The sequence below is a fragment of the Carassius auratus genome, unplaced genomic scaffold (assembly GCF_003368295.1).
Source record: "Carassius auratus strain Wakin unplaced genomic scaffold, ASM336829v1 scaf_tig00002951, whole genome shotgun sequence".
NCBI classification, from domain to species: Eukaryota; Metazoa; Chordata; class Actinopteri; order Cypriniformes; family Cyprinidae; genus Carassius; species Carassius auratus.
The window spans coordinates 597,450-621,771 of NW_020523497.1; the positions used below are offsets into that span (position 1 = coordinate 597,450).

The 24,322-nt window shown below is 38.1% G+C and overlaps 1 protein-coding gene across 1 annotated transcript; it reads left to right on the forward strand.

Moving 5' to 3' along the window:
* The first annotated feature begins 4,296 nt into the window (after positions 1–4,296).
* LOC113070081 (max-binding protein MNT-like) lies at positions 4,297–24,215 on the forward strand. The gene is made up of 6 exons (XM_026243245.1): positions 4,297–4,584; positions 9,873–10,539; positions 12,336–12,377; positions 12,730–12,841; positions 18,189–18,381; positions 21,382–24,215. The coding sequence occupies exons 1-6, from the start codon at positions 4,512–4,514 to the stop codon at positions 22,047–22,049; spliced, it is 1,755 nt and encodes a 584-aa protein (XP_026099030.1). The 5' UTR covers positions 4,297–4,511; the 3' UTR covers positions 22,050–24,215.
* The last annotated feature ends 107 nt before the right edge of the window (positions 24,216–24,322 follow it).

Sequence of the window (24,322 nt, forward strand, 5' to 3'; positions counted from 1 at the left end):
AGTAGTAGTAGTAATACAATAGTCACTAGTATCTCTGTCAGTTAAAGGGGGGGTGAAATGCTATTTCATGCATACTGAGTTTTTTACACTGTTAAAGAGTTGGATTCCCATGCTAAACATACTCCTGCCGGTTTGTCACAAGTTTCGGAAAGTTTTTTTCGAGTATGGCTCTGTGTGACGTTAGATGGAGCGGAATTTCCTTATATGGGTCCTAAGGCACTTCTGCCAGAAGAGCGCACGCTCCCGTATAGCGAGGCTGAGCAGCATAGACATTTCACTGATCAGAGCGAGAGCGTCGCAAAAAAGTCACAAAAGAAGTGTGTTTTTGGTTGCCAGGGCAAGATAACCCTGCACAGATTACCAATAAAAAAAAACAGCATTAAGGGACCAGTGGATGGAGTTTATTTTTACAGAGCATCAACGGAATTGTGCAAGTGTTTTTGTTTGTTCCCTGCATTTCGAAGATGCTTGTTCACAAGGCCCAGTTTGACGACGGATTTGCGTATCGTTTATTTCTTAAGGATGATGCAATCCCAAGGAAAAAGGGTCACGATCGTGTGTTGGAACCGCAGGCGGTGAGTAAAACTGCTTCAAATATCTCTGCCTCCTTGTTAGTGCGTCCGCCTCCCATGCCAGAGACCCGGGTTCGAGCCCCGCTCGGAGCGAGTCGTTGCTGCTGCTGCTTTCGTTCAGTTTCAGCCTCTGGATCTGATTCTGGATCATAAATAAACGGCTGAATCTGACTCTAAGCCATGGTTTGTTTTGGATGATGGTTTTTCCCTCACGGTAATGTCACAGTTTCCACATGCTCTCAACGCAAAAGCCTATTCGCGCTTGTGATTCTTTAGCTCCGCCCACACGTCACGCCTCCAGCCGGTCGTGTTTTTCTGGGAAAAATCGGTACAGACTATCTTTCTCTTATGAATATAATAAAACTAAAGACTTTTTGGATTTATGAAGGATGCAGTACTACTCTATATGTACTCAAGATTAACAGGATATTGAGTGAAAACGAGCATTTCACCCCCCCCCCCTTAACTACGTGTTCTAGAACTTATTGCAATAGCAGTAATAGTTTTTCCCAGTACTTACTGAATAAAAACATCTATTAGAAAGTGTGTAACATTTGAATTACTAGTAATATTTTTAATTGAACTATGAAGAAGTTTTAAAAAACAAGTTGATAAAAAGTTCAAAGGATATACTAAAAATCAGTAGTTACATTTAACTAAGAAATAAGTATAGTAGTAGTCAATAAATAAAATTGGAATAAAAATTTATCTACATACTAGTCAGAAGTGCACAGTTGATATCTGAAGCACAAACTCATAGAATTAAATTCTAAATAAATGGTGACCAGATGTCCAGTTTCTCCGCTCTATTTTTAGTGTCTCTCCTTATTAAGAAAACATTCAAGTTTTGTCCCATTTTTCAACATTTCTTTATGACTCGGAGATCAGAGCGAGTACTTGTAGTGTTCTGTCATGCAACAACATCCTAATCAAAGGTAACCAAGCTCATCATCGAGCCAACTGACCATCCAATCAGAATTTATCATCAATTTATTTGCAGTTAGTGAAGGTGGGATAGGCAGAATTCTGCTGAATGACACACAGGAAGCATTCTCTATAATGCACCAGAATTGTCAAATAGACACGCAGTTTTCAAAATTTCCATCATGAGGAGTATCTCACGTAAATATAGTCGTTATGCCTTAAATGAATGTAGACAGGTTGATTAAACTGGATACATGTCGGTATATTACATCCTTGCATTCGGTCTTAAAGGGACAGCAGCCTAATTAAATACCTGCCTGTGTAATTAATGTTAATCAAACAAAAAAAAGACATAAAAAGTTCAAAGGATATACTAAAAACTAGTAGTTACATTTAACTAAGAAATAAGTATAGCAGTAGTTAATAAAAATGGAATACTTAACAAAAAAATAACTACATACTAGCCAGAAGTGCATGGTTGATATCTGAAGCACAACCTCATATAATAAAATTTCACAAATTTAGGGTGACCAGATGTCACCCTAAGTTTTTTTTTTCAAACCTACTGTATTTGAAAAAAAAAAGATTATTTAACTTGTATCTCTGTCATATTCGTCTTATTTTTTGTAATTTGCTTTGTTCTTTTCTCTCTCTCTCTCTTTCTCTCTCTCTCTCTCTGTCTATAAATATCATATAGAAATCATGAAATAAAATGTCTCATTTTATGGTCAGGGGTGGCGCCAGCCGATTTTGCCAGGGCTTCAGCCCCGAATGTTTTGAGTCAAGCCCAGAATGTAATGACTCTCACTGAGCAAATATGAAACTGGACAATAGCCTATGTAAACCCCTGAAATCATAAGTTGCTTTATTTAATTGTCTATTTAACAACCTGTAAAAATAGACCTTAAAAACAATCTAGCCTATAGAATACATTACTCGACGTAATGAGGTCATTGGCAATGACATAATGGCGTGAAATCTATCAAACATTCAAATATATAAAGTCAGTAATCATAACATTAGTCAGTTAAAAACCTCTTAATAATGAAGGGTTTTCAATTAAATGTTGCAACAATGCACCCAAATACAGTAACAGCAATAATGTGCATACAAGGATTTAAGTCTTGAAGACATAAAGTAAATAAATTAGGTGTCCCCAGCGCAGAAACCATGATCCACTAACTATACATAATCCATTGCAATGTATTTGTTATTAAATTAATTTACGTTTCGCCCTTCATTCAAGCCCTCGGTTTACCCGCGCTCATAAAATTAGCACAGAATCAGTTCGGTTCAGACGCGCTGAGAGTCAGTTGGCTTCACGCTGAATCACGCATGCGCAGTATCATCAGCTCCTCGGTTCTCGAATCGGACGCGTCCGAAAGAAAGGGTTTTCGATTCAGTGTACTGGTGATCCGAAAACCGATGCAACCGATTCTTGACTCAAGAACGAGAATCGCTCTAATCGGCATGTGCTGCAGTTCAGTATCATCAGCCGCTCTACTTGTGTTTATGTTCTGTTTACTACAAACTCAATTTGTGAATGTGTCATCATTAACTATAAATACAGTACAGATATTTCATAAATCATCCCTTATTCCTATTAAACATAGTCTTTAGAGTCTTAATTATTGTCCAACTTCCCTGAAAACCCCTTTGGCCTATACATAGTCTACAATATACAGATTAGAAACACTCATCTAAAATATATATATATATATATATATATATAGATTATATATATAGTTCTTTTATCACACTTTCCGATGTTTAACAAAAAACTTGAAAAATTACACGCATGCGCAGTATCATCAGCTCATCGAGCTCATCGATTCTCAAATCAGACACGTCCGACAGAAACAGTTCTCAGTTCAGTGTACTGGTGATCCGAAAACCGATGCAACCATTTCTTGACTCGAGAACGAGAAATGCTCCAGCAGTGGGCATGTACGTTTGTCATCTGGCTCTGCTCAGTGTTCATCTTCAGTTCTTCTTCACAGCAGTTCAGTCAGTGTACTGTTTGAGTAAATGAATTACTCAGGGATATTGGTTTATTCTGCCTCAGGGGGAAGGTGAGTCACGTTTAAAAAGTTAAAAGCTTAAGTAATTTGTGGATTAATGCTTATTGGAGACGCGAACCGTTTCAAACGATTCAGTTCGATTTGGTGAACTGGTTCAGCTGGTTCACTAAGAAGAACCGGTTAAATTGAACGATTCTTTCGCGAATTGGACATCACTATTTGACAGTGACTGCTAGCGGAGGAGTAGTCACTAGTGGCATTTAAAATACTAGTTTTACTTTCTATTAATTAAACAAGTCCTAGCAACAAAAATTGATAGTAAGTGGAATAAATGTAAAACGGCTTGCCATACACGGTCTCGCCATGCAAATGACCCGCGCTCAGCCTTTAGCGGCTGTCCATGTGGACAGACACCATGCCTTGTTGTTCTCCACGCCCATTGGTTCTCTCTCATCGACATGTTTTAATCATGTGCTAATGTACCGCAGGATAGGGCTACTGCGAAAACCCGGAACATGGATTCCGTATACGTTTCACAATATTTCCTCCTTTTATGCTGTAATAAGCGACCGGAAACACATTTAAACAGCGTCCAGCGTTCCGTAACAATATCACCCTGAAGTCTTGATCATTTCTATAAACATTTCGATCTCATTAGAGAGATTACGTTCGGTAGATTCCTGATCCTACCGCTAAGTATGACAGCGTGATCTGTCCTAGTTTTTAATCACTGGTAGTATTAGGGCGGAGTATCTCCAGCGAGGGCGGACCTTGAACGGTATGCCTTTCGACTTGTATTTTCTATTACTCCAATCGCCATCTTGTTGCCAGTGAAGTAATGTGTTTCTGATGAATTTCGGGAGCGCCCTGGATGTCTTATGACTGTCTTTGGAAGCCAGTTGGATTATACTGTGATTTAACCCACCACATATATCTGTATCGGGGGCTTGCTTGCATACACTTTTAACGGGAACGTATTGTATCGGTGTTCAAAATGAGTATCGATACTCTATTGGAAGCAGCCAGGTATTTGGAGTGGCAAGCCCAGCAACAACAGATTACACGTGGTAAGGCTGGACGGGGGGGGGCGGGGGGGACTGGGTGATTGCATAGATCTACATGATAAATTAGATATGTATGAACTGATTTGGGATTGTACCCAGCAATTGTTTTTTCATACCGGCACTCTTCAAGATAAATAACTACAGTTATATTTTCTTTAAAAAGAAAAAAAATGCAAATCAGCTTTTTATTATAAGAATTGCGAACAAGAGCTCTTTGTCTCAGTGTAATCTCCAAGGGGTTTGCACTTTTTGTATGGTGCAGTCTTCGTGACTAGGGCATATTTCGCTCACTCGGTTTCCGGGTTAAATCCTTGCTATATTTAGTGTGCTACTATAATGGCTCAGTGGCGCAGCGGTGGGTGGGTACATTTACCCGACAGATCCTCGGATATGGCGCGACACATTAAGTTACACGTTTTTGCATTTATATTGAATGGGTAGAATTCATAAAATGATAACAACTATTTTTATTCACCAGTTAATTTATAAACTGGTTAGCTAAATGTACCGAACGTCGTGTTTGCTATCCGTTGGGCGGTGGCAAGTTTTTTTTTTTTTTTTTTTTTTTTTTAACATAATGACATTGCCGAGTGTTTATCTCATCTTATAACTTTCAACACCAGCCTACTTTTCCCAACACACTTCTTCGTTAATAGCTGCTTAATCTCTTTTTTGTTTGTTTTTTAATCTTCTATACGCCGAAATTGCATAAAACAGACAATGTAAGGCTTTTTTTAGGGGAGGGGGGTTGTTTCGTTTCATTCTCGAGGTGACGTGTCAGTAAAGCCACGCCCACAGCAAATACCGCGTGCTGAAAGTCCGCCCTCTTCAACCACGTGCGCGCCAGACACCAACTCCCCACTCCGTCTCTCCCGGGTCACAACTTGGGAGAAAATAGGGCAACGCCACCCTCCCTCAATGCAGAAGTTATATAATGTGTATTTTTCATGCATCTCCCAAGTAAAAGCTTGACATACTGATTTACTCTTTCATTACTCTTCGTTGAATTTTTGTCATACAGTTAAAAAGATACAATAAGAAGAACAATAAGTGCAGCTGCATATTTTTGAACATCCCTGCAAGGTCTTTCTCTTTAAAGGCTCTATATATGCAAACTTTGCATGCACTTACACAATCTTTGACCTTGTATAGATCTAAAAAATTACATGTAAGTGCAAATGTGCTGTATTAAAAACTCTTTGTGAAGTTTTATGTTAAAGGAGAACAGAATGATACCTTACATTTATTATATATATATATATATATAAGTATAAGTATAACAACAAAGATAATATCGCTTCAGTTTTATACCATCAAAGCTGGTTAAACTTCCACTTGCTGTTTGAGCTCTGTGGACTTTGATAGTGTCTGACAGACATTAAATATTTTAATACTGAGTGTTAATGAAGATGTGAACTAGTTGTCCAGACCCACACAGTCACGAATAGGTTAGTTTGATAAGTTTGTTAAATTTAATGTTTGCATTTGATTTTGTTGTTCAAAATGAATTATTGTCAATGATTTTTATGTAAGTAAAGTTCATTGCAGTTGATACAAAGCCTCTTTGCACTGTTCTGGTCTATAGTTTGTTTCAGAATACGGTCGTGATTTCCACATTAGCCTGTGAAAATACAATGTGATTTTGAAGGGTTCCTTTTGAAGTTTCCTTTGTCCCATTTACACATTGTAATGTTCCAAATGCCCACTCTTAAAGCCAACGAACCACCATATATCCTATCTGTGTCCTGAGTGAAGTCTCAAGTGCTTTACATACTTATTTACGGAGAGCAATAGATGGCACTCTCATAAGCTGTTCAGAACTTAATAGGCTGGCTGTGTTGTGTCTGCACAATGACACATTAGTGTTTGTGATTCCATTCCTAAGATGCTATTCATTTCTTTGTACGCATGTAAATGTCAAGAGAAACGCCATTTCGGTTTGTATTTATCTTCTGTTATGTAATGGAGAAATATGCAAAGACTGAAAATATTGATCTCAGCATTCTTTAGTTTTGAAGGCTTCTGAGAATGTGTTTCACAATCAATATCATTGATTCCCACATGCTGTGGTTTGAATGAACTGTGTAGGAACGCTTTGCATCAGGTCAACCCTTTGTCTGCGGCCTGCTCACATTCGCAAGATGCAGTTTCTACTGCAAAGGAATGTCTTGCAGTGCAAATGGCAGTTTTGACTCATAGACACTTTGGACAGCAGCCAGAATTTCTCTCCCCCTTGTATTAGAATTCAAACATTGATCTGAAGTCACAACTCAGAACTGAACTGAATATGGATCAAGTGGCTAAACAATAGATCAGTACATCATCGTAGAAATGGTCGAATGGTGGGATGGCACGGCCGTCAGATTCCCCACACCAGCTCTTGGCTTTTCATGCAGACTGCTGTGTTACGTCAGTGTAGAGTTGGAGACTAGGAAAGACTCTTACTGGGGCTTCTCTCTTAAAGAGACAGACCCTCCAGACAGCTAGCTCACATCCCACCCTTGGACATGAAGCCATGATTTAATGTCCCCTACACCAGCTTTTCTTTTTAAAATGGAAAACTGTAGCTACACGGCAGGTTTTGAGCCCTGTTGTGAATTTCATTGGAATTTCACACACTGCCTTGATGTATTAAATTACTCTGTTAGTCTGCAGCTTCTCATCAATAATTTACACTCACAGCCAAGAGCGCTTCTTAGTCGGAGCCTAGACAAGCACTAATTAGTTCCATTACTGATCTATAAATTGTTATTAATCTGTAGCATTGCTGCCGATATTCATTAGGTCTAGCTATTTTAGTTTGCTCCTCTTTCACAAAGGTATTATGAATTACCCTTTTTTTTTTTGTTTATTTTTTATTTTATTTTTTTACACACACCGAGCTATGCCATATCTGGATAATAAATGGTAAATCGCGCTTTGAAATTTGTGCTGTTAATATTTATTTCAGGCTGTTAATGAATCAGGCAACTACATCAGGGTAAATATATTTTGCTTATATTATGACAGTCAAGGGTTATTGCAGATACGCATTCTGATCTATTCTTAAGGACAAAAGTATTTGTTGTTGTTTTTTTCAATGGCCCACACCAGAGCGGGCAATTTAAATCAACACGATACATTTAATCACATCCAATGAGATTTTCTTTAATTTCAGCAATTTTATGTACGTATTTCACCCAATATATTTACTCAAATCACAAAAACTTTGAAATAGTTTTTGATCTGTTAGCTTAAGTGTTGTAGATTTTTAAACTGACACAAAGGCTTTCTGGTAAATGGAGAAAGCTGGAATTGGCCAATAATCACTAATAAACCTGGTGAATAAAGTGAATAAAGTTTGCTTTGGCAAGCTATTTTTAACTCCTGACAACTCAAATTTTTTTTTGCTTGATTTTGTTCAAAATGACGTAACACCAGTTTGTTCTTTGATTTTGCTTTAAGTATATTGGGCATAGTTCCCCCAAAAATGAAAATTATGTCATTAATGTTCCAAATCCTTGAGACCTCCGTTCATCTTCAGAACACAGTTTAAGATATTTTAGATTTAGTCTGAGAGCTTTCTGTCCCTCCATTGAAACTGTTTGTACGGTCTGCTGTCCATGTCCAGAGAGGTAAGAAAATAATCATAAATAACAAAAAATAACAAAAACTACGACTTTATTCAGCATTGTGTTCTCTTCCGGGTCTGTTGTGAGCGCGTCTGAGACACAGCGCGTCTGAACCGAACTGGTTCTTTTGGTGATTGATTCTGAACTGATTCTGTGCTAGTGTTAAGAGCGCGGGTAAACTGAAGGCTTGAATGAAGGGCAATCATCGCCAATGACGTTTCTTCAACCGGTTCATTAAATCGAACTGCCCGAAAGAACCGATTCGCGGAAAAGAATGGAACTTCCCATCACTACTGGTGATCCGAAAACTGATGCAACCGGATCTCGACTCGAGATCGAGTCAATCTTTCGTCCGTTATCTGGCTCGGCTCTGTGTTCATCTTCCATTCTCTCTTCACAGCAATTCAGTCAGTGTACTGTTTGAGTACATGAATTACTCCGGGATATTGCTTTGTTTGAACTCGGAGGGAGTGTCAGACACATTAAAAAAGTTAACAGCTTAAGTAATTTGTGGATTAATGCTTGTTGGAGACGCGAACCATTTCAAACGATTCAGTTTGATTTGGTGAACTTGTTCAAGAAGATCTGGTTACACTGAGTGACTCGTTCCCGAACCGGATATCACTAAACTGCAGTGAACGCGTTCATAACAGACCCGGAAGAGAAGACAATGCTGAATAAAGTCATAGTTTTTGTTATTTTTTGATCAAAATGTATTTTCGATGCTTCAACCGATCCTCTGATGTCACATGGACTACTTTGATGATCTTTTCATTACCTTTCTGGACATGGACAGTATACCGTACACACAGTTTCAATGGAGGGACTAAGAGCTCTCAGACTAAATCTAAAATATCTTAAACTGTGTTCCAAAGATGAACGGAGGTCTCACGGAATTGGAACGACATGAAGGTGAGTTATTAATGACATAATTTTCCTTTTTGGGTGAACTAACCCTTTAACTTTTTCCATTCAAACTGTGAATTTAGGCAAGAAATCAGAATCTCCAGTGAGAGTCAAGAAAAAAATTAACAGTGTCCAATCTAGCTGCAAATTTAATTTATGAAACAAATCATCAAATCACCACAAAAACTATGTGCGGATCAAGCAGAATTTCTGTCTCTTTCTATTTAGAATCTCCAATGAGAGTAAAAAAAAAAAAAAAAAAAAAGTTTCCATTCAAGCTGAAAATTTAATTTATACAACAAATCAGAATACCACAAAACTATTTGTGGATCAAGCAGCGTTTCCATCCCATGTGTTCACGAGAACAAAAGGAGTTCTATGGAAACTGCAAAATATAAATGGAAACAGAAGCTGTAGGACTTTTATTAAATGTAATGAATTGTGGTTTAGAATGTCAGAGCATTTTTGTTTGCACAATCTTCAGACAGTTCTAAAGGGTAGAAGCAACCAGTCATGAGTGAATACATTTTTTATTGATCAACTGGGAATTTATTCTGTAAATGTATTTCCAGTAGTTTAGGCCGAATCAAATAATGTTTCCACTGCAAGCAACTGCATACTTTTTATCTTGCTCATTTTGGAATATGTATTCACATTTTAGTGTTTCCATACAACATCCCAAAGTTTATTATTCTCAAATAGTGTATTCAAGTTTTAGTCTTCATTTTGTCTTTCTTTGTGCATAATAATTTAGATCTTTTTTGTTTTCTACAGAGGAAGAGGAGCGAGAGAAGGCCCTGCTGTCCCGTGAGGCTGAGCAGAAGCTCTCTACCCCCATTATCCAGTCTGTCCAAGTTAACCATGTGACCTGGGTCGACGACATGCGGCTCGAGCCACACCGCCACCACCAGCACCACCCTCCGGTCCCGCCCCCTCCCCTCCCACCACCTGTTCCCATAGCTGTCATTCCTATCCCAGTGGTCCCTGCCAACCCCGCGGCCCCTCCCATTCAGACTGCTTCATCCCTTCACACAGCCTCCTCTATGCCAGTGGTCACACCCTTGGCCTCAGCCCTGTCCCCACCAGCAGTCCCCCTTCTCAGCCCTAATGGCAAGGATGCCCATTCCCCACCACAGCAGCAGCAGCAACAACATCATCACTTGATCGCACATGTAAAAGCAGAAGCTACCAACTTGCCTCCATCGAATAACAGTCCCAAACAGCAGCCACAACTGCAACAGACGCAGACGCTGCTGCAAGCATATCCAGGCCCCATCATCACAGCCCAGCATCCACCACAGCAACACACCCTCCTGCCCCAGCCAGCACTAGCCCAAGCTCAGCCCGCACCAGCCCAGGGTCAGGCAGGCCAGTCGCCCAGGCCTAACGGAGCTGTTGTGGAAGACCCGCGCAACCTGGATGGCAAAAGGAGACCTGGAGGGTGAGCCGTGTTTTGTGGTTTAGGTTTATTAAACTGTAGGATGCTCGCTTGAAACTGTGTTGGCTATTTTGTTATGAGATTGCAATTTTTACAAAGTAGGCTGCTGTCCTGTCCTGTGACCCATGATGAGAAATAATGCTGCTGTGTGTGTTTGTAGGCTGCAAACTACATTTGTGATTTCTGATATACTCATCCTCAGGTCGTTCTAAACCAGTGTTTCCCAACCACTGTGCCGCGGCAGGTTGTCAGGTGTTCTGTTAAGAATTATCAGAACTTTCTATCTCCATTTAGTTGTTATTATTTTAAATCAGTGCTAGTGGTCATCTTTACGTCTGTTTTGCAAATAATTAACCAATGAAAAGCATTCAAACGAGCTTGTGACTTAACCTTGTAACGCCATTGGATCATCAATCAATAACTCCACACAGTCTAGAGACAGATCTCTGCTCATAAGCTAATGCAAGGCTAAATAAAGAACTGATGTTTGAATAAGTAAAGGATTTTCTTTACTCAAGAAACACTATGTCTATAAAGGCTAATGTATTTTGTGTATATGAAGAGCGAAGAAGAGTCTTACCATTTGCCGCCTAGCAGTCGCTATTATACTGTTTTAGCCTATATATCCTGTGCATAGCGCTTCATCTTTTATATCGCAGAGCGCCCATTTAGCTACAATAAACTTTATAACCTGTAAGTTGATGCAGATTTTTTACTTATTAAGACTGTGCCGTGGCTAAAATAAAGGTTGGAAAACACTGTTCTAAACACACATGACTTTGTTTTATGTGGAACACAAAAGGAGATATTTCGAGAACGTTCACACTGCTCTTTTCCATACAATGCAAGGATGTTAAGCTGCAAAAAATCACCATAAAACTAGTTTCACTGACTCCTTCACTATATTCTGTCATTTGAAAATATTTGCTGAAAACTTGTTGCAGCATTAAATATAATTTATATTTTTTACTATATGAATAATCAAGATATGTTGAGACATCTTTATCTTGTCAGTGATCGGGGCTTATTAAGTTTAAAGTCCTATTGAGTTTTGAAAATTGGCATTCAGAATGAACAGAATGAAAATATGGCTTAGTGCGATTTAATATCAGTACATTTATGTGCTGCATGTTTCAGAATGAAGTGTGGCACTGTGTTCTTTTACTTGCAAGCAGCTTGTGATTTAGTGTTTTTAATGTTTCAGAGAGGCTTGGTTCACAGAGTTTGCATGGCTTATTGACATGCTTTTGAGAACGCACCATGCATCCAAAACTGTAAAGAGAAGTGCTTATAAACTTGCTGTTGTCAACAGAAGAGATGCTTTCAGGGCTGTCTGTGATTTTCCACCAAAATAAAAGCTTGATGGATTAACATTTGAAAATGAATTAATACGCTATTTTTATATTATTAAATCGCCTAATATTTTTAGTTCTTTTGAATTTTTTAATGAATTGTGCAAACCTACAGTTTCTTTATGCAGTGTTTATTTTTTTATTTTTTTGTACATCTTTAGTTTTTTTCCGAGCTTGACATCCCCTGCTCGGTGTTTGGCGTTATTGTTTGTGTAAGAGCTTCATAAAAGAATCTTTCCTTTTGTGTGGCCTACTAGAAAAAGAAATCTTTAAAATAACGTGAGAGTGAGCAGTGACCGATTTTTTATTATTTTTTATTTTTCATTTTTTAGTGAACTACTTATTTGCAACATACTTAGTTGCAAGAGACCATGATATAAAAAGTAATGGGTTGATTTGTAAAAGTTTACATATGACCTAGAAACATTTTCTATATTTTTCCTGCAGGGCTGGAACTCGAGAAGTTCACAACAAGCTGGAAAAGAACAGGTGGGTTAACTTCTGTTTACAATTTTCTGTTTATTTCTATTGACAAACCGAAGCGGAGCATATCACGGCATTGGGTAGCCTTAATGTAAGTTGTACGGTTGCTGGACTGATCACAGACACATTAACTCATGTCCCTTTGCAATTAGTGCACTATTTGTTTTTATTGGCTAGAAGGCCTCTACAATACTAGTTACCACAGTAACAAATGTGATATTACCAAGCAGTTGCCTTTTGAATTCATTGCTGTTACTTCCACCACCAAAATGCTTTGCCTAAACATCTGTTAAAACTTTAACTTGCTTTGCACAAGACATAAGAAATGGAACGATCAGTGCTTTTCTTTCCGTCACAGACGAGCACATCTGAAAGAATGTTTTGAGACTCTCAAGAAGAACGTTCCTAATGTGGATGAAAAGAAAACGTCCAATCTGAGTGTCTTAAGGAGTGCTCTCCGCTACATCCAGGTAATGGGATTGGATAGAAGTGCTATGAAACAACTATTTGATGTGCATCCAGTAGAAGCTTCTAAAATAAATAATATTGTAATAATATAATCGCTTTATTTTGCAAATAAAAGAAGCCTATTTTGGGGAACATTTAAGAATGCTCGTTTGATTTCTTAAGTTAAATGTTTGATGACCCAGACATGTTTTTATGAGATTCACCCAGAAACACACATCTGTCCTGATTCCATTTGTAGTTTAACTGTTACGTCTGCTTGTAAAAGGTCATGTGAGGATGGCATTTTGATTGGGAATGTTTTTCTCTGAACTATATTAGTTAGATGACAACATAAATTCATGAAAAATAATTAGAACATCATTTATTCCTAAAGGATATAATTAAATGGTAATAATTAATAACAATGAAAAGTGTGTTGGGAATAGGTCAGAAGATGGGGATTCATAGCTCGTTTTCTCCTTCTTTCCTCGTTCTCACCCTCCCACCCACATACACTTCTCCACACATACTTTACTGGCAGAACTGTGTCATATGCATCTGCCAAAACATCCTGGGTCGAATTCTTCTCCATGTGCGCTCATTTTATCTGTTCCTTACCCTCTTTTCCTGTTCTTTTCATACCAATAAGAGGTTTACTTTATTTTTTTTCCCACTTGGCTGTTTCTCTATCCATCTGTTTTTTCTTTGCCGGATGTTCAACAGCTAATGTTAAAAATGGCAATTGGAGCAAAAACCTTGATTTATTTTTCAAAAATAATATTTTGCACATTTAGGATTAATTAAGAAAATTAAATGAATTAAAGGTAATTTAGGATAATATGGTGGCCGATCACATGTTTAAGCTGTTGAAGTTCATGAGTTTACCTGGATCAGAACTTTAAAAAAGCGCCAAGGTCACGGTCGATCATTTAATTTGCAGACGGTAGCCGCCACAATTAGTATAATAGTGTGGGTAGAATGGTGACCCGTTTATGAAAGATATATCTTTGATTATGATCTCAAAAGCTATAAAACTGAACCCAGCAATTGCTGTAAAGACACGATAAACACAAGCGAGGGAATGAGGGCTGCCTGCTCGCACGCTACTCTCTGCTGTATATGCGCAGTCCTCGAGTCCCCCCGCTTTCAGCTTTCAGCTCCCGCGTCCACGTGAGGCATGAGCACATGGCAAGCGTGAGCCCGGTGACGTCAGCTGCTGCTCTGTGCTAGTCCTCCTCCCTCCCCTCCCTCTCTCTCTCTCTCTCTCTCTCTCTCTCTCTCTCTCAGCGTGCTGTGCACACACCAGACACACACATGCAGACTGAAGTGGTTTAAAATCAAACAATGCAATATTGAAACGTTGCTGCAGTACATGATGCTTGCTGTTCGGCACCCTTGTGTAAAAGTAGGGTATGCTACATTGTTCGAGTCAGTAGCCTTGCATGGTTGTTTCTTTCTTTTCTGGGCCGTAGTCCTGTGAATCGTTGTTATCAAGGAGACAACAGCAAACAGAGCTGGTGGTCAGTGAACGGCAGTGGGTCCCTCTGTCTGTAAATGGAGTTTCTTTACAGGTTATGTTCTAGATGCTGTCTGTGTTCAAACAGGCATGGCATTCTTCTTTTTACGCTCAGGAGTAATATAACAGGGACAGTAGTGATGAATTTTCAAACACAATATTACGAGTTGCATGAGTTCACAGCTGCAGTGATGTACCAGCAGCATCAGTGTTAGTTTATGGTGGTCTGATTCTAATGTTGATATTTTATTACACATTATTTAGTCTGGTGGTCAACCAATACATTAATTTTTATTTTGGTGGCTGATATGATATAATGCTTCTATACATATAATCAGACTATATGGGAAGTCGTGGCCTAATGGTTTGAGAGTCGGACTCCCAATCGAAAGGTTATGAGTTCGAGTCTTGGGCCGGCAGGAATTGTGGGTGGGGGGAGTGCATGTACAGTTCTCGCTCCACCCTCAATACCACGACTGAGGTGCCCTTGAGCAAGGCATCGAAACCCCCAACTGCTCCCCGGGCGCCGCAGCATAAATGGCTGCCCACTGCTCCGGGTGTGTGTTCACGGTGTGTGTGTGTGTTCACTGCTCTGTGTGTGTGCACTTCGGATGGGTTAAATGCAGAGCACAAATTCTGAGTATGGGTCACCATACTTGGCTGAATGTCACGTCACTTTTAAATAATGACTGAGAGATACAAAACATTGCGGAAATCAAATAAACACTTCACAGTATGTATTTAAAATTAACCCAAAACACTGAGAAAAGAAAGTTTGTTATTAATTGACAAATTTTTAAATAAAATGTAACATTTTGCTTATTTTTAAAAAGAGTACTTATTATTGATATTATGGAAATGTTTTGGACACTTAGTTTAAATTTATACTGAATGTAGTTACTTCACTAAAATCTTTTAAAGGTCTTAATATGGTAAAAGTTTACTGTCAGCTTTTAAGGTAAACTACAATATACTTTAATTTCTGCTGAAACTTGAATGTCGTAATTACATGTGTGTAATGATGTTGAAATTTTGCACATTATATAAACTTTAAATTGGTAAGTTATATAAAATGTACTTTTAAAGTAAAATTATTAATTTGATATACAAGTGCACTTTTTTGAAAAGTGTAATTAAATGTAAAAAACAAAAACAGTCTGGAAACTCTCTTTAAGTACACTTATGTGGCCATTTATGTCATTAATATATCATAGTATCTTTTTTTAAGTACATTACAAAGACACATTCAGCATAATTGAGTCCACTTCTTTTGCACAAGAGAAGGCTGTCAGTGTCAGTAGATTGAAGAGTTTATATGAGGAACTAATGCTCCTGGTAATGACTTAATTTCAAATTGACCAATTAATCATGTATTTAATCAAATTCAATCACTCTTTTTCATGTAAAATATTTGTAAAACAAAATATGCGCATTATCTATTGACAAGACTTTTAAACTGAGAGGCAGTTAACTGGTCAATAAAAAAGCTAAATATTGGATGTTTAATAGCTGATTAAATATTTTTGCAGCATTATTTCATTGTTTGGATGTCCGAATGCAGTTTTACTTGACCGCTCTCTTTTTCAAACTACATTCGATAAAGAGGGGGAAAGGGATGCTGGGAACAGACGGAGAGGGGCACGAACACATGATACAGGGGAGGGAGTGCAAGAGTCATCGGACTGGACGTCGATGTGAGCCAATCGCATTAACCCTTGCCTCACTATTACACCTTCTCCTTATCACCGCTACTTCCCTGCTCTGTTGCCAAGGAGACCATGGTGGGTACCAGCTGTTGCCGTGGTGATATCCAGTGGGACCTGATATCTAGACTGTAGGGGTGTCTAATCAGTTACACACTAAAGATGGAGTGGGTTCAAAACTGTCTTGGGGTCATTGAGCACAGGTTCTATACACACACACATCAGGATTTGAGCTGATGGCTGGGGCTGATGTTTCAGTATTATAATGACTGCGTTATCACTAGCTGAAGTGTCACATTACCAAGGACTATGATGACATATAGTCTTGTTGTCATCCTAATTTGTCATCTTTGTACTTGACTTATTTCTTAGTGCATTTTGCTTCTAAAGTAGCATCTCTTTATTACGTTCAATTGTTTGTTCACAAAAACACCTCAATTTTCATGTGAAACATTTACAAGGTTTTAACAATCATTTAATAATCATACCAAGGTCCAAAATACAGTTTTCAAGACATATATATATATGAAAACCATTCAACTGTATTGCAGCATATCAGTTCCTGGCCAACATTACATTTTTTTTTTTTTTTTTTATCTGTATCAGTAGATGTTGGATATTTAAATAAATATTTAATTTAATTAATAGTTTATCATTTTCAAATTGGTAAAAAGTGATTGTAAAAATAGTACAAAAACATTATATTTAAAATGTAGCAAATGTTCTTCTTAAATGTTCTGTTAATAAAAAAGGAAAAAATCTGGAAAAAAAGGTTTAAAAAAATATTTTAAAATCTGTTTTAATATATAAAATAAAAATGTTTTAGAAAAATTGTAATATATAAAATAATAAGTTACCAAAAAATTATTTTCAGCCTTGGTGAACATCCAAGTAAGGGAATTATTTCCAAAAATATATATAAAAAAAAAAAAACTTTTGTGTTGTATGTGTATATATTTTTATTTATGGCTTATCAGCATATCACCCAGAGTTTTAATATCGGTGCAACCCTACATTTAGTGCATAGGAAGTGTTTGTGTAATTTCATTTCAATATTAAAATAACTTTCTATTACAGCCAAATATAATCAGTTGAAGGTTCATTTCTGAAGAGTAAACAGTTTTTTCAGTGTTTTAACAATGTTTTAATATTATACATTTTAATAGGGCTGGTTGTTTACCAAACCGGAGGTGTTGACTTGTATGTATTGCTCTGTGTATTGGTGTTGACCTGCTGTGTGAAGGGGGTTAGGGCCAGACAGTCCAATCTGACTAATCCTGGATCAGGCTTCACTAGGACAGACTCTCTCTCTCTCTCTCTCTCTCTCTCTCTCTCTCTCTCTCTCTCTCTCTGCCTGCACTCTCAACCTACTGCACCAGTCACATTCAGATTCCCTTAATACTCTATCAGTGGGTTATATAATCCCAGACACGCACAAAAAACACCCTCCACCTCTGTGCAGAACTCTATCTTGGTGCACGCTCACTGCTTCGCTGCTTTCTATTCTTCAGTATTCAGAGACGTGTTTTGTTCTTCTGAACACTGCAGTCCTCTGTGACTCTACAGGACTCCTGCTAATTAGGAGCCAAAACGCCGGTGTTGTCACACAGTTTCTTTGGCAGAACATAGGTGAGGGAGGGACTGAGGAGGAAACTGACTGATGAGAGTGTGTCAGAGCCGTCACATGCTCAAGGCTTTGACAGATGGGGTTGGGTGTGTGAACTGCTTTGCTTTTTGGACAGTTTTTTATCATAAAACTGGATGAGCACATATGTTAAATATTCTGTCATAAAGCAGTTCCACTGTCGCACGGCCAGCCTCGCATTTCTTGAATGTGGACGGACATAACTGCTCCTCTTCAAGGGTTTACATGTCTAAACAGTTTGTTCCTATTAGCCTAGTTTGATGTCCCGCGGTCAGCTGACTAACACAAAAAGTGGGTCAAATCATTTGCCTGTGTGACTACCACTTCCTTTCTTTTCATCCCACCCCTTATAACATCTGCAAGTAGTAAGTTGTTATACGTAAACATGAAGTAGAGACTTTACAGCAAGTGTGTATTCTCAAGCTTAGACATGAGTTAATTGTGGTGATTAATGTGCATATTGAAGTGCAGATGATATAAAGAGTAATGTATCATATTTGGTGCAGACTTTGAAGCGGAAAGAAAAGGAGTACGAGCATGAGATGGAGCGCTTGGCACGGGAGAAGATCGCCACTCAGCAAAGACTCGCCGAGCTGAAGAATGAGTTGAGCCAGTGTTTAGACATCACGGAGATCGACCGGATACTCCGACAAACTGTCCAACCGGAAGATGATCAGGTCTCCACATCAACCGCATCAGGTACAGCACATATTTGTGAATATAAGCTATATATATATATATATATATATATATATATATATATATATATATATATATATATATGATTCTGGTAAGAAATGAATACTTGTTTTCTTAAGAATCCTGAGAAGAAAATTGTGGAAAAGCTTCCACAAAAGTTAATTTTTTATTTATAAATTTTTTTTTACAAATTGTTAGTCAAGTTTTTTTTACATCAAAATAGACCTGATATTATTATTAGGATTTATATACAGTACAGACCAAAAGTTTGGAAACATTACTATTTTTTATGTTTTTGAAAGAAGTTTCTTCTGCTCATCAAGCCTGCATTTATTTGATCAAAAATACAGAAAAAAACAGTAATATTGTGAAATATTATTACAACTTAAAATAATAGTTTTCTATTTGAATATACTTTTAAAAATATATATATATTCCTGTGATGCAAAGCTGAATTTTCAGCATCATTACTCCAGCCTTCAGTGTCACATGTAACATCCAGTCTATCACATGATCATTTAGAAATCATTCTAATATTCTGATTTATTAAGAGTCTGAAACAGTTCTACTGTCTAATATACAGTATTGTTCAAAATAATAGCAGTACAATGTGACTAACCAGAATAATCAAGGTTTTTCGTATATTTTTTTATTGCTACGTGGCAAACAAGTCACCAGTAGGTTCAGTAGATTCTCAGAAAACAAATGAGACCCAGCATTCATGATATGCACGCTCTTAAGGCTGTGCAATTGGGCAATTAGTTGAATTAGTTGAAAGGGGTGTGTTCAAAAAAATAGCAGTGTGGCATTCAATAACTGAGGTCATCAATTTTGTGAAGAAACAGGTGTGAATCAGATGGCCCCTATTTAAGGATGAAGCCAACACTTGTTGAACATGCATTTGAAAGCTGAGGAAAATGGGTCGTTCAAGACATTGTTCAGAAGAACAGCGTACTTTGATTAAAAAGTTGATTAGAGAGGGGAAAACCTATAAAGAGGTGCAAAAAATGATAGGCTGTTCAGCTAAAATGATCTCCAATGCCTTAAAATGGAGAGCAAAACCAGAGAGACGTGGAAGAAAACGGAAGACAACCATCAAAATGGATAGAAGAATAACCAGAATGGCAAAGGCTCAGCCAATGATCACCTCCAGGATGATCAAAGACAGTCTGGAGTTACCTGTAAGTACTGTGACAGTTAGAAGACGTCTGTGTGAAGCTAATCTATTTTCAAGAATCCCCCGCAAAGTCCCTCTGTTAAAAAAAAGGCATGTGCAGAAGAGGTTACAATTTGCCAAAGAACACATCAACTGGCCTAAAGAGAAATGGAGGAACATTTTGTGGACTGATGAGAGTAAAATTGTTCTTTTTGGGTCCAAGGGCCACAGGCAGTTTGTGAGACGACCCCCAAACTCTGAATTCAAGCCACAGTACACAGTGAAGACAGTGAAGCATGGAGGTGCAAGCATCATGATATGGGCATGTTTCTCCTACTATGGTGTTGGGCCTATTTATCGCATACCAGGGATCATGGATCAGTTTGCATATGTTAAAATACTTGAAGAGGTCATGTTGCCCTATGCTGAAGAGGACATGCCCTTGAAATGGTTGTTTCAACAAGACAATGACCCAAAACACACTAGTAAACGGGCAAAGTCTTGGTTCCAAACCAACAAAATTAATGTTATGGAGTGGCCAGCCCAATCTCCAGACCTTAATCCAATTGAGAACTTGTGGGGTGATATCAAAAATGCTGTTTCTGAAGCAAAACCAAGAAATGTGAATGAATTGTGGAATGTTGTTAAAGAATCATGGAGTGGAATAACAGCTGAGAGGTGCCACAAGTTGGTTGACTCCATGCCACACAGATGTCAAGCAGTTTTAAAAAACTGTGGTCATACAACTAAATATTAGTTTAGTGATTCACAGGATTGCTAAAATAGTTTGAGTTTGTACAGTCAAAGGTAGACACTGCTATTTTTTTGAACACACCCCTTTCAACTAATTGCCCAATTGCACAGCCTTAAGAGCATGCATATCATGAATGCTGGGTCTTGTTTGTTTTCTGACAATCTACTGAACCTACTGGTAACTTGTTTGCCACGTAGCAATAAAAAATATACTAAAAACCTTGATTATTCTGGTTAGTCACATTGTACTGCTATTATTTTGAACAATACTGTATTTGATGAATAAAAGGTTAAAAAAATTATATATCATTTATAAAAAAATTATAATAACATATATTCTAATAATATATTTTCTTTACTATCACTTTTTTTATCAGTTTAACACATCCTTGCTGAATAAAAGTATTGATTTTATTTAAAAAGAAAGAAAAAAAATTACTGACCCCAAATTACTGACCAGTAGTGTATATTGTTATTACAAAATATTTATATTTAAAAAACATAGCTTCTTTTTTTTTTTTTTTACTTTTTATTCATCAAAGTATCCTAAAAAAGTATCACATGTTCTGAAAAAATATTAAGCAGCAGAACTGTTTCCAACTTTGATAATGAATCATCATATTAGAATCATTTCTAAAGGATCATGTGATAATGATCCTAAAAATTCAGCTTTGCATCACAGAAATAAATGATAATTTAGAAGTATAATACATTTAAAAACAATTATTATGAATTGTAATAATATATCACAATATTACATTGTTTTCTGTATTTTTGATCAAATAAATGCAGGCTTGATGAGCAGAAGAAACTTCTTTCAAAAACATTAAAAATAGTAATGTTTCCAAACTTTTGGTCTGTACTGTATATATGTATTTTTTTTCTTGGGTTAACCCCATGTTGAGGTTTCTTAAATCAGAAATATTATTTCTTAGTTTTTCATGGTGTAATTTTTCCTTCTACTAACAACTTAAAGTATGACTTCATATTACATCAAACATCATTTTCCCCCCCTGATATGCTTAGTTGTAATTTGTATGATTGAAACAACATAAAATTGAATTACCATGAATCATTTCCTCTCTTTTCAGAGGGTGAAGACAACTTTGACCAAGACGTAGATGATGACATGCTCTCCTCCCCACCCTCGTCTTCTGCGGCCAAACCGTCTGCTCCGACATCATCAGAGCCCCGCGCTGCCATGCCTCCACCCTCCATTCTCCCTACACATATCTCCATACAACACAAACCCACCACGTCACCCTCCGCTCCACCCAGTCAACCCCAGCCCACAGCGGTCACCCCTCAAGCCATCGCCCCTGCGCCCCCTTCCCACCTTGTTTCCCCTCCTCAGCCAACAGTCATCACCCACGCATCCGTATCACATGCGTCCGTCATCCAAGCGGTCAACCACGTCATCCCAGCTGGGCCTAAACATCTGGCGCACATTGCGCCCTCTAGTGGAGGCCAGCCTATCGGACACATCACCGTGCATCCCGTGGCCCACATTTACCCGCAGTCAGTAGCCGTCTCGCAGCCGACGGTGGTGGGGCACATCACACACACATTGGCTCATCACCCGCACACTCACGCCCAAATTAACGGCACACCAGTTACAGGTCAGCAGGCCACCATGATGGGAAAGCCAACGGCCGTGGTCGCCCACCATCACCCCGGGCTGATGGGCCAGACGGTGCTCAATCCGGTGACTATGGTAACTGTTCCTCCGTTTCCCGTCAGCACACTAAAGCTGGCCTGAGAGAAAAGAGAGGCCGCACAAAAAGACTTCCTTGAAAGGAGGTCTCACAAAGTGAGAGCAAGAGAGACTAAAGACCAAGAGCTAATTTCTAAAAGGACGACTAGGTCTTGTTCAGAAATTCACTACTGTCTCTCCTACAGGCCGGGACCTCACCTGGATCGGAGCGTATCCTCTTTGGCTTGTAGAAGGGGCTTGCGTGTCTTTAGCGTGTCTAGCGCTGGAAAGAAATTAATGTAATGCATTTTTGCTTAACTAAATTCGAAGACATTGGTCAGTTTTTAGTAATGTGAGAGTGGAGTGCTAAAACAAATCATTTTTTTCCGTCGTATCCTTTTTCAGTATGCAGATTATCGAGCTTTTACATTCATTCACCAAAAAAACTCCATGAGTCAAAAATGAGTGCTTAAAGCTCAGTACTGAAAGCATGCAGGAAAAAAGCGTGTACTTTGTAACTATCTTTAGGGGCATTTAAAACTCTTCAAACAGGGCTTGACAAAAAAAAAACTGGTACATTCAGACTTCAGACAGATCAGGTTACTCGAAGTGTCTTTATACTTGCGAGGAAATATAAGTGCCTAAGCCCCAATTCAAGGCCAGTGGCGCCACCTGCTGCTTACGCAATGCAACAACATTGTTTTATATGAAGCGTAAGAGTATATTAGACAGACATGACTTGACCTGAAGTCAGACATCTGTTGGCAATCAAGAAACTCAAAGTCTTAAAAGTGTCGAGGTGTATAGGTTGTAAAGAAACTTATGTACAATTAAACATCTAGGAAAGACATGAATTTGAAAGTACATTAAATCATTCATAACATACAGCAAGTGCTAAGACGTTTAACGTAACAATACTTAGTAGTACTTGATTAACGTTTCAAATTATTAAAAACGTTACATACGGCGTCGTGGTGTCGGGCATTTCCCTTTCTTCAAATCAGCAGTTACCAATGTTCTTGTGCTGGTAGCGACACAATAAAAACCGTCGAATGAAGTCTTAGTTAGAAAATATGTTAACGTAAATCGAACTTTTCCATCACGCGCACGTTGATGGCGTGTCTAAACCGTCTAAACGCGCGCGCCCTTGTCCAATGTAGGTCGGTGCTGTTGTGTCCATTTTACGTTCACTGCCGCTCAGTCATTTTTCATTATTATGTGTGATTGTGTAAATTTGTCATGAGGTAGGCGCTTGTTTATAAGTATTTTAGGAGGTTAAAACAGGCTGTTTTGTTGACATCAGGACAAAAAAACTTTAGTTTTGCCAATAGCAGTGGTGCTTTTAAAGTCGGACTGTCATTCTCAATGCACTCGCTAGATTGAACCTGCACAAAGTCAGACATCTGACCGTAAGGTTTGCTGTCGATGGTTAGGTACACCACGTTTTTGCTATATACCAGGGTTATTCAAATCTAATCAATGTTTTTGGGATCATTAGAAAATCTGAGGCAGGTGACTTTGATCAGGGTTGGAGCCAAACTCTGCATTGCATTGGCCCTCCAGGGCAAGATTTGAATAACCCTGTTAAATACTGTCACTTTCAAATGTAACACTGTGATTCCTGCGCTCAACATCCTCTTCCTGCTGCAAACACATTTGGATCTTCTGTTTGACTTCCTGTTTTCATTTTTTAGGGATGTGAAGATGGAATAATACCTGCTGTGCTTCACACTCCGTTAAAAACAAACAAACAAAATAGCCTAACCTTTGTGAAATGTATTAGTATGTTTTGTTTTTCATTTTTCTAATATATGTGTATGGATGTATGTATATATGTGAGGTATATGCACGTATTCACATATGTGTATGTATTTTAGGATTAGACTGATGCCTGGTTTTGCATGTAGATTGCAGATTTTGTTTGTTTGTTTAAATGTTAATCCCTCCTCTTGTTTCATTTTTCGGGACCATGTATCATACTGTATGATGTGGGCGGGACCGTTAGACCTCATTCTACATTGATATTATATATGAATATATGAAAAACTGTGCATTTTCCCTATGGAGAAAGTTTAAGTTATATATCGCCTGTAAATTTTGGGCTGCATTAAGATCGAATTGTCCACCATGTTTAACTGAAATAGTAATAAACTTATTAAAATATGTTAGATTACTACAAAAAAAAAAACATATTGACGATTCATAATAAATCTTATGACATTTACTAGTCAAGTGGTATTGTTCTTATTTTTTGTGTATCTCAACAGTCATATTTACATGAAAACTACAATATTGGAATATTAATGTATTCCATACCTTTTCAGGGCACCTTCGTTCAC

Excerpts from the sequence above, each read along its gene's own strand:
- LOC113070081 (XM_026243245.1), top strand. The coding sequence starts at position 4,512 with ATGAGTATCGATACTCTATTGGAAGCAGCCAGGTATTTGGAGTGGCAA. Across the intron at positions 4,585-9,872 it reads GCAACAACAGATTACACGTG|AGGAAGAGGAGCGAGAGAAG; the intron begins GTAAGGCTGGAC and ends TGTTTTCTACAG. Across the intron at positions 18,382-21,381 it reads CTCCACATCAACCGCATCAG|AGGGTGAAGACAACTTTGAC; the intron begins GTACAGCACATA and ends CTCTCTTTTCAG.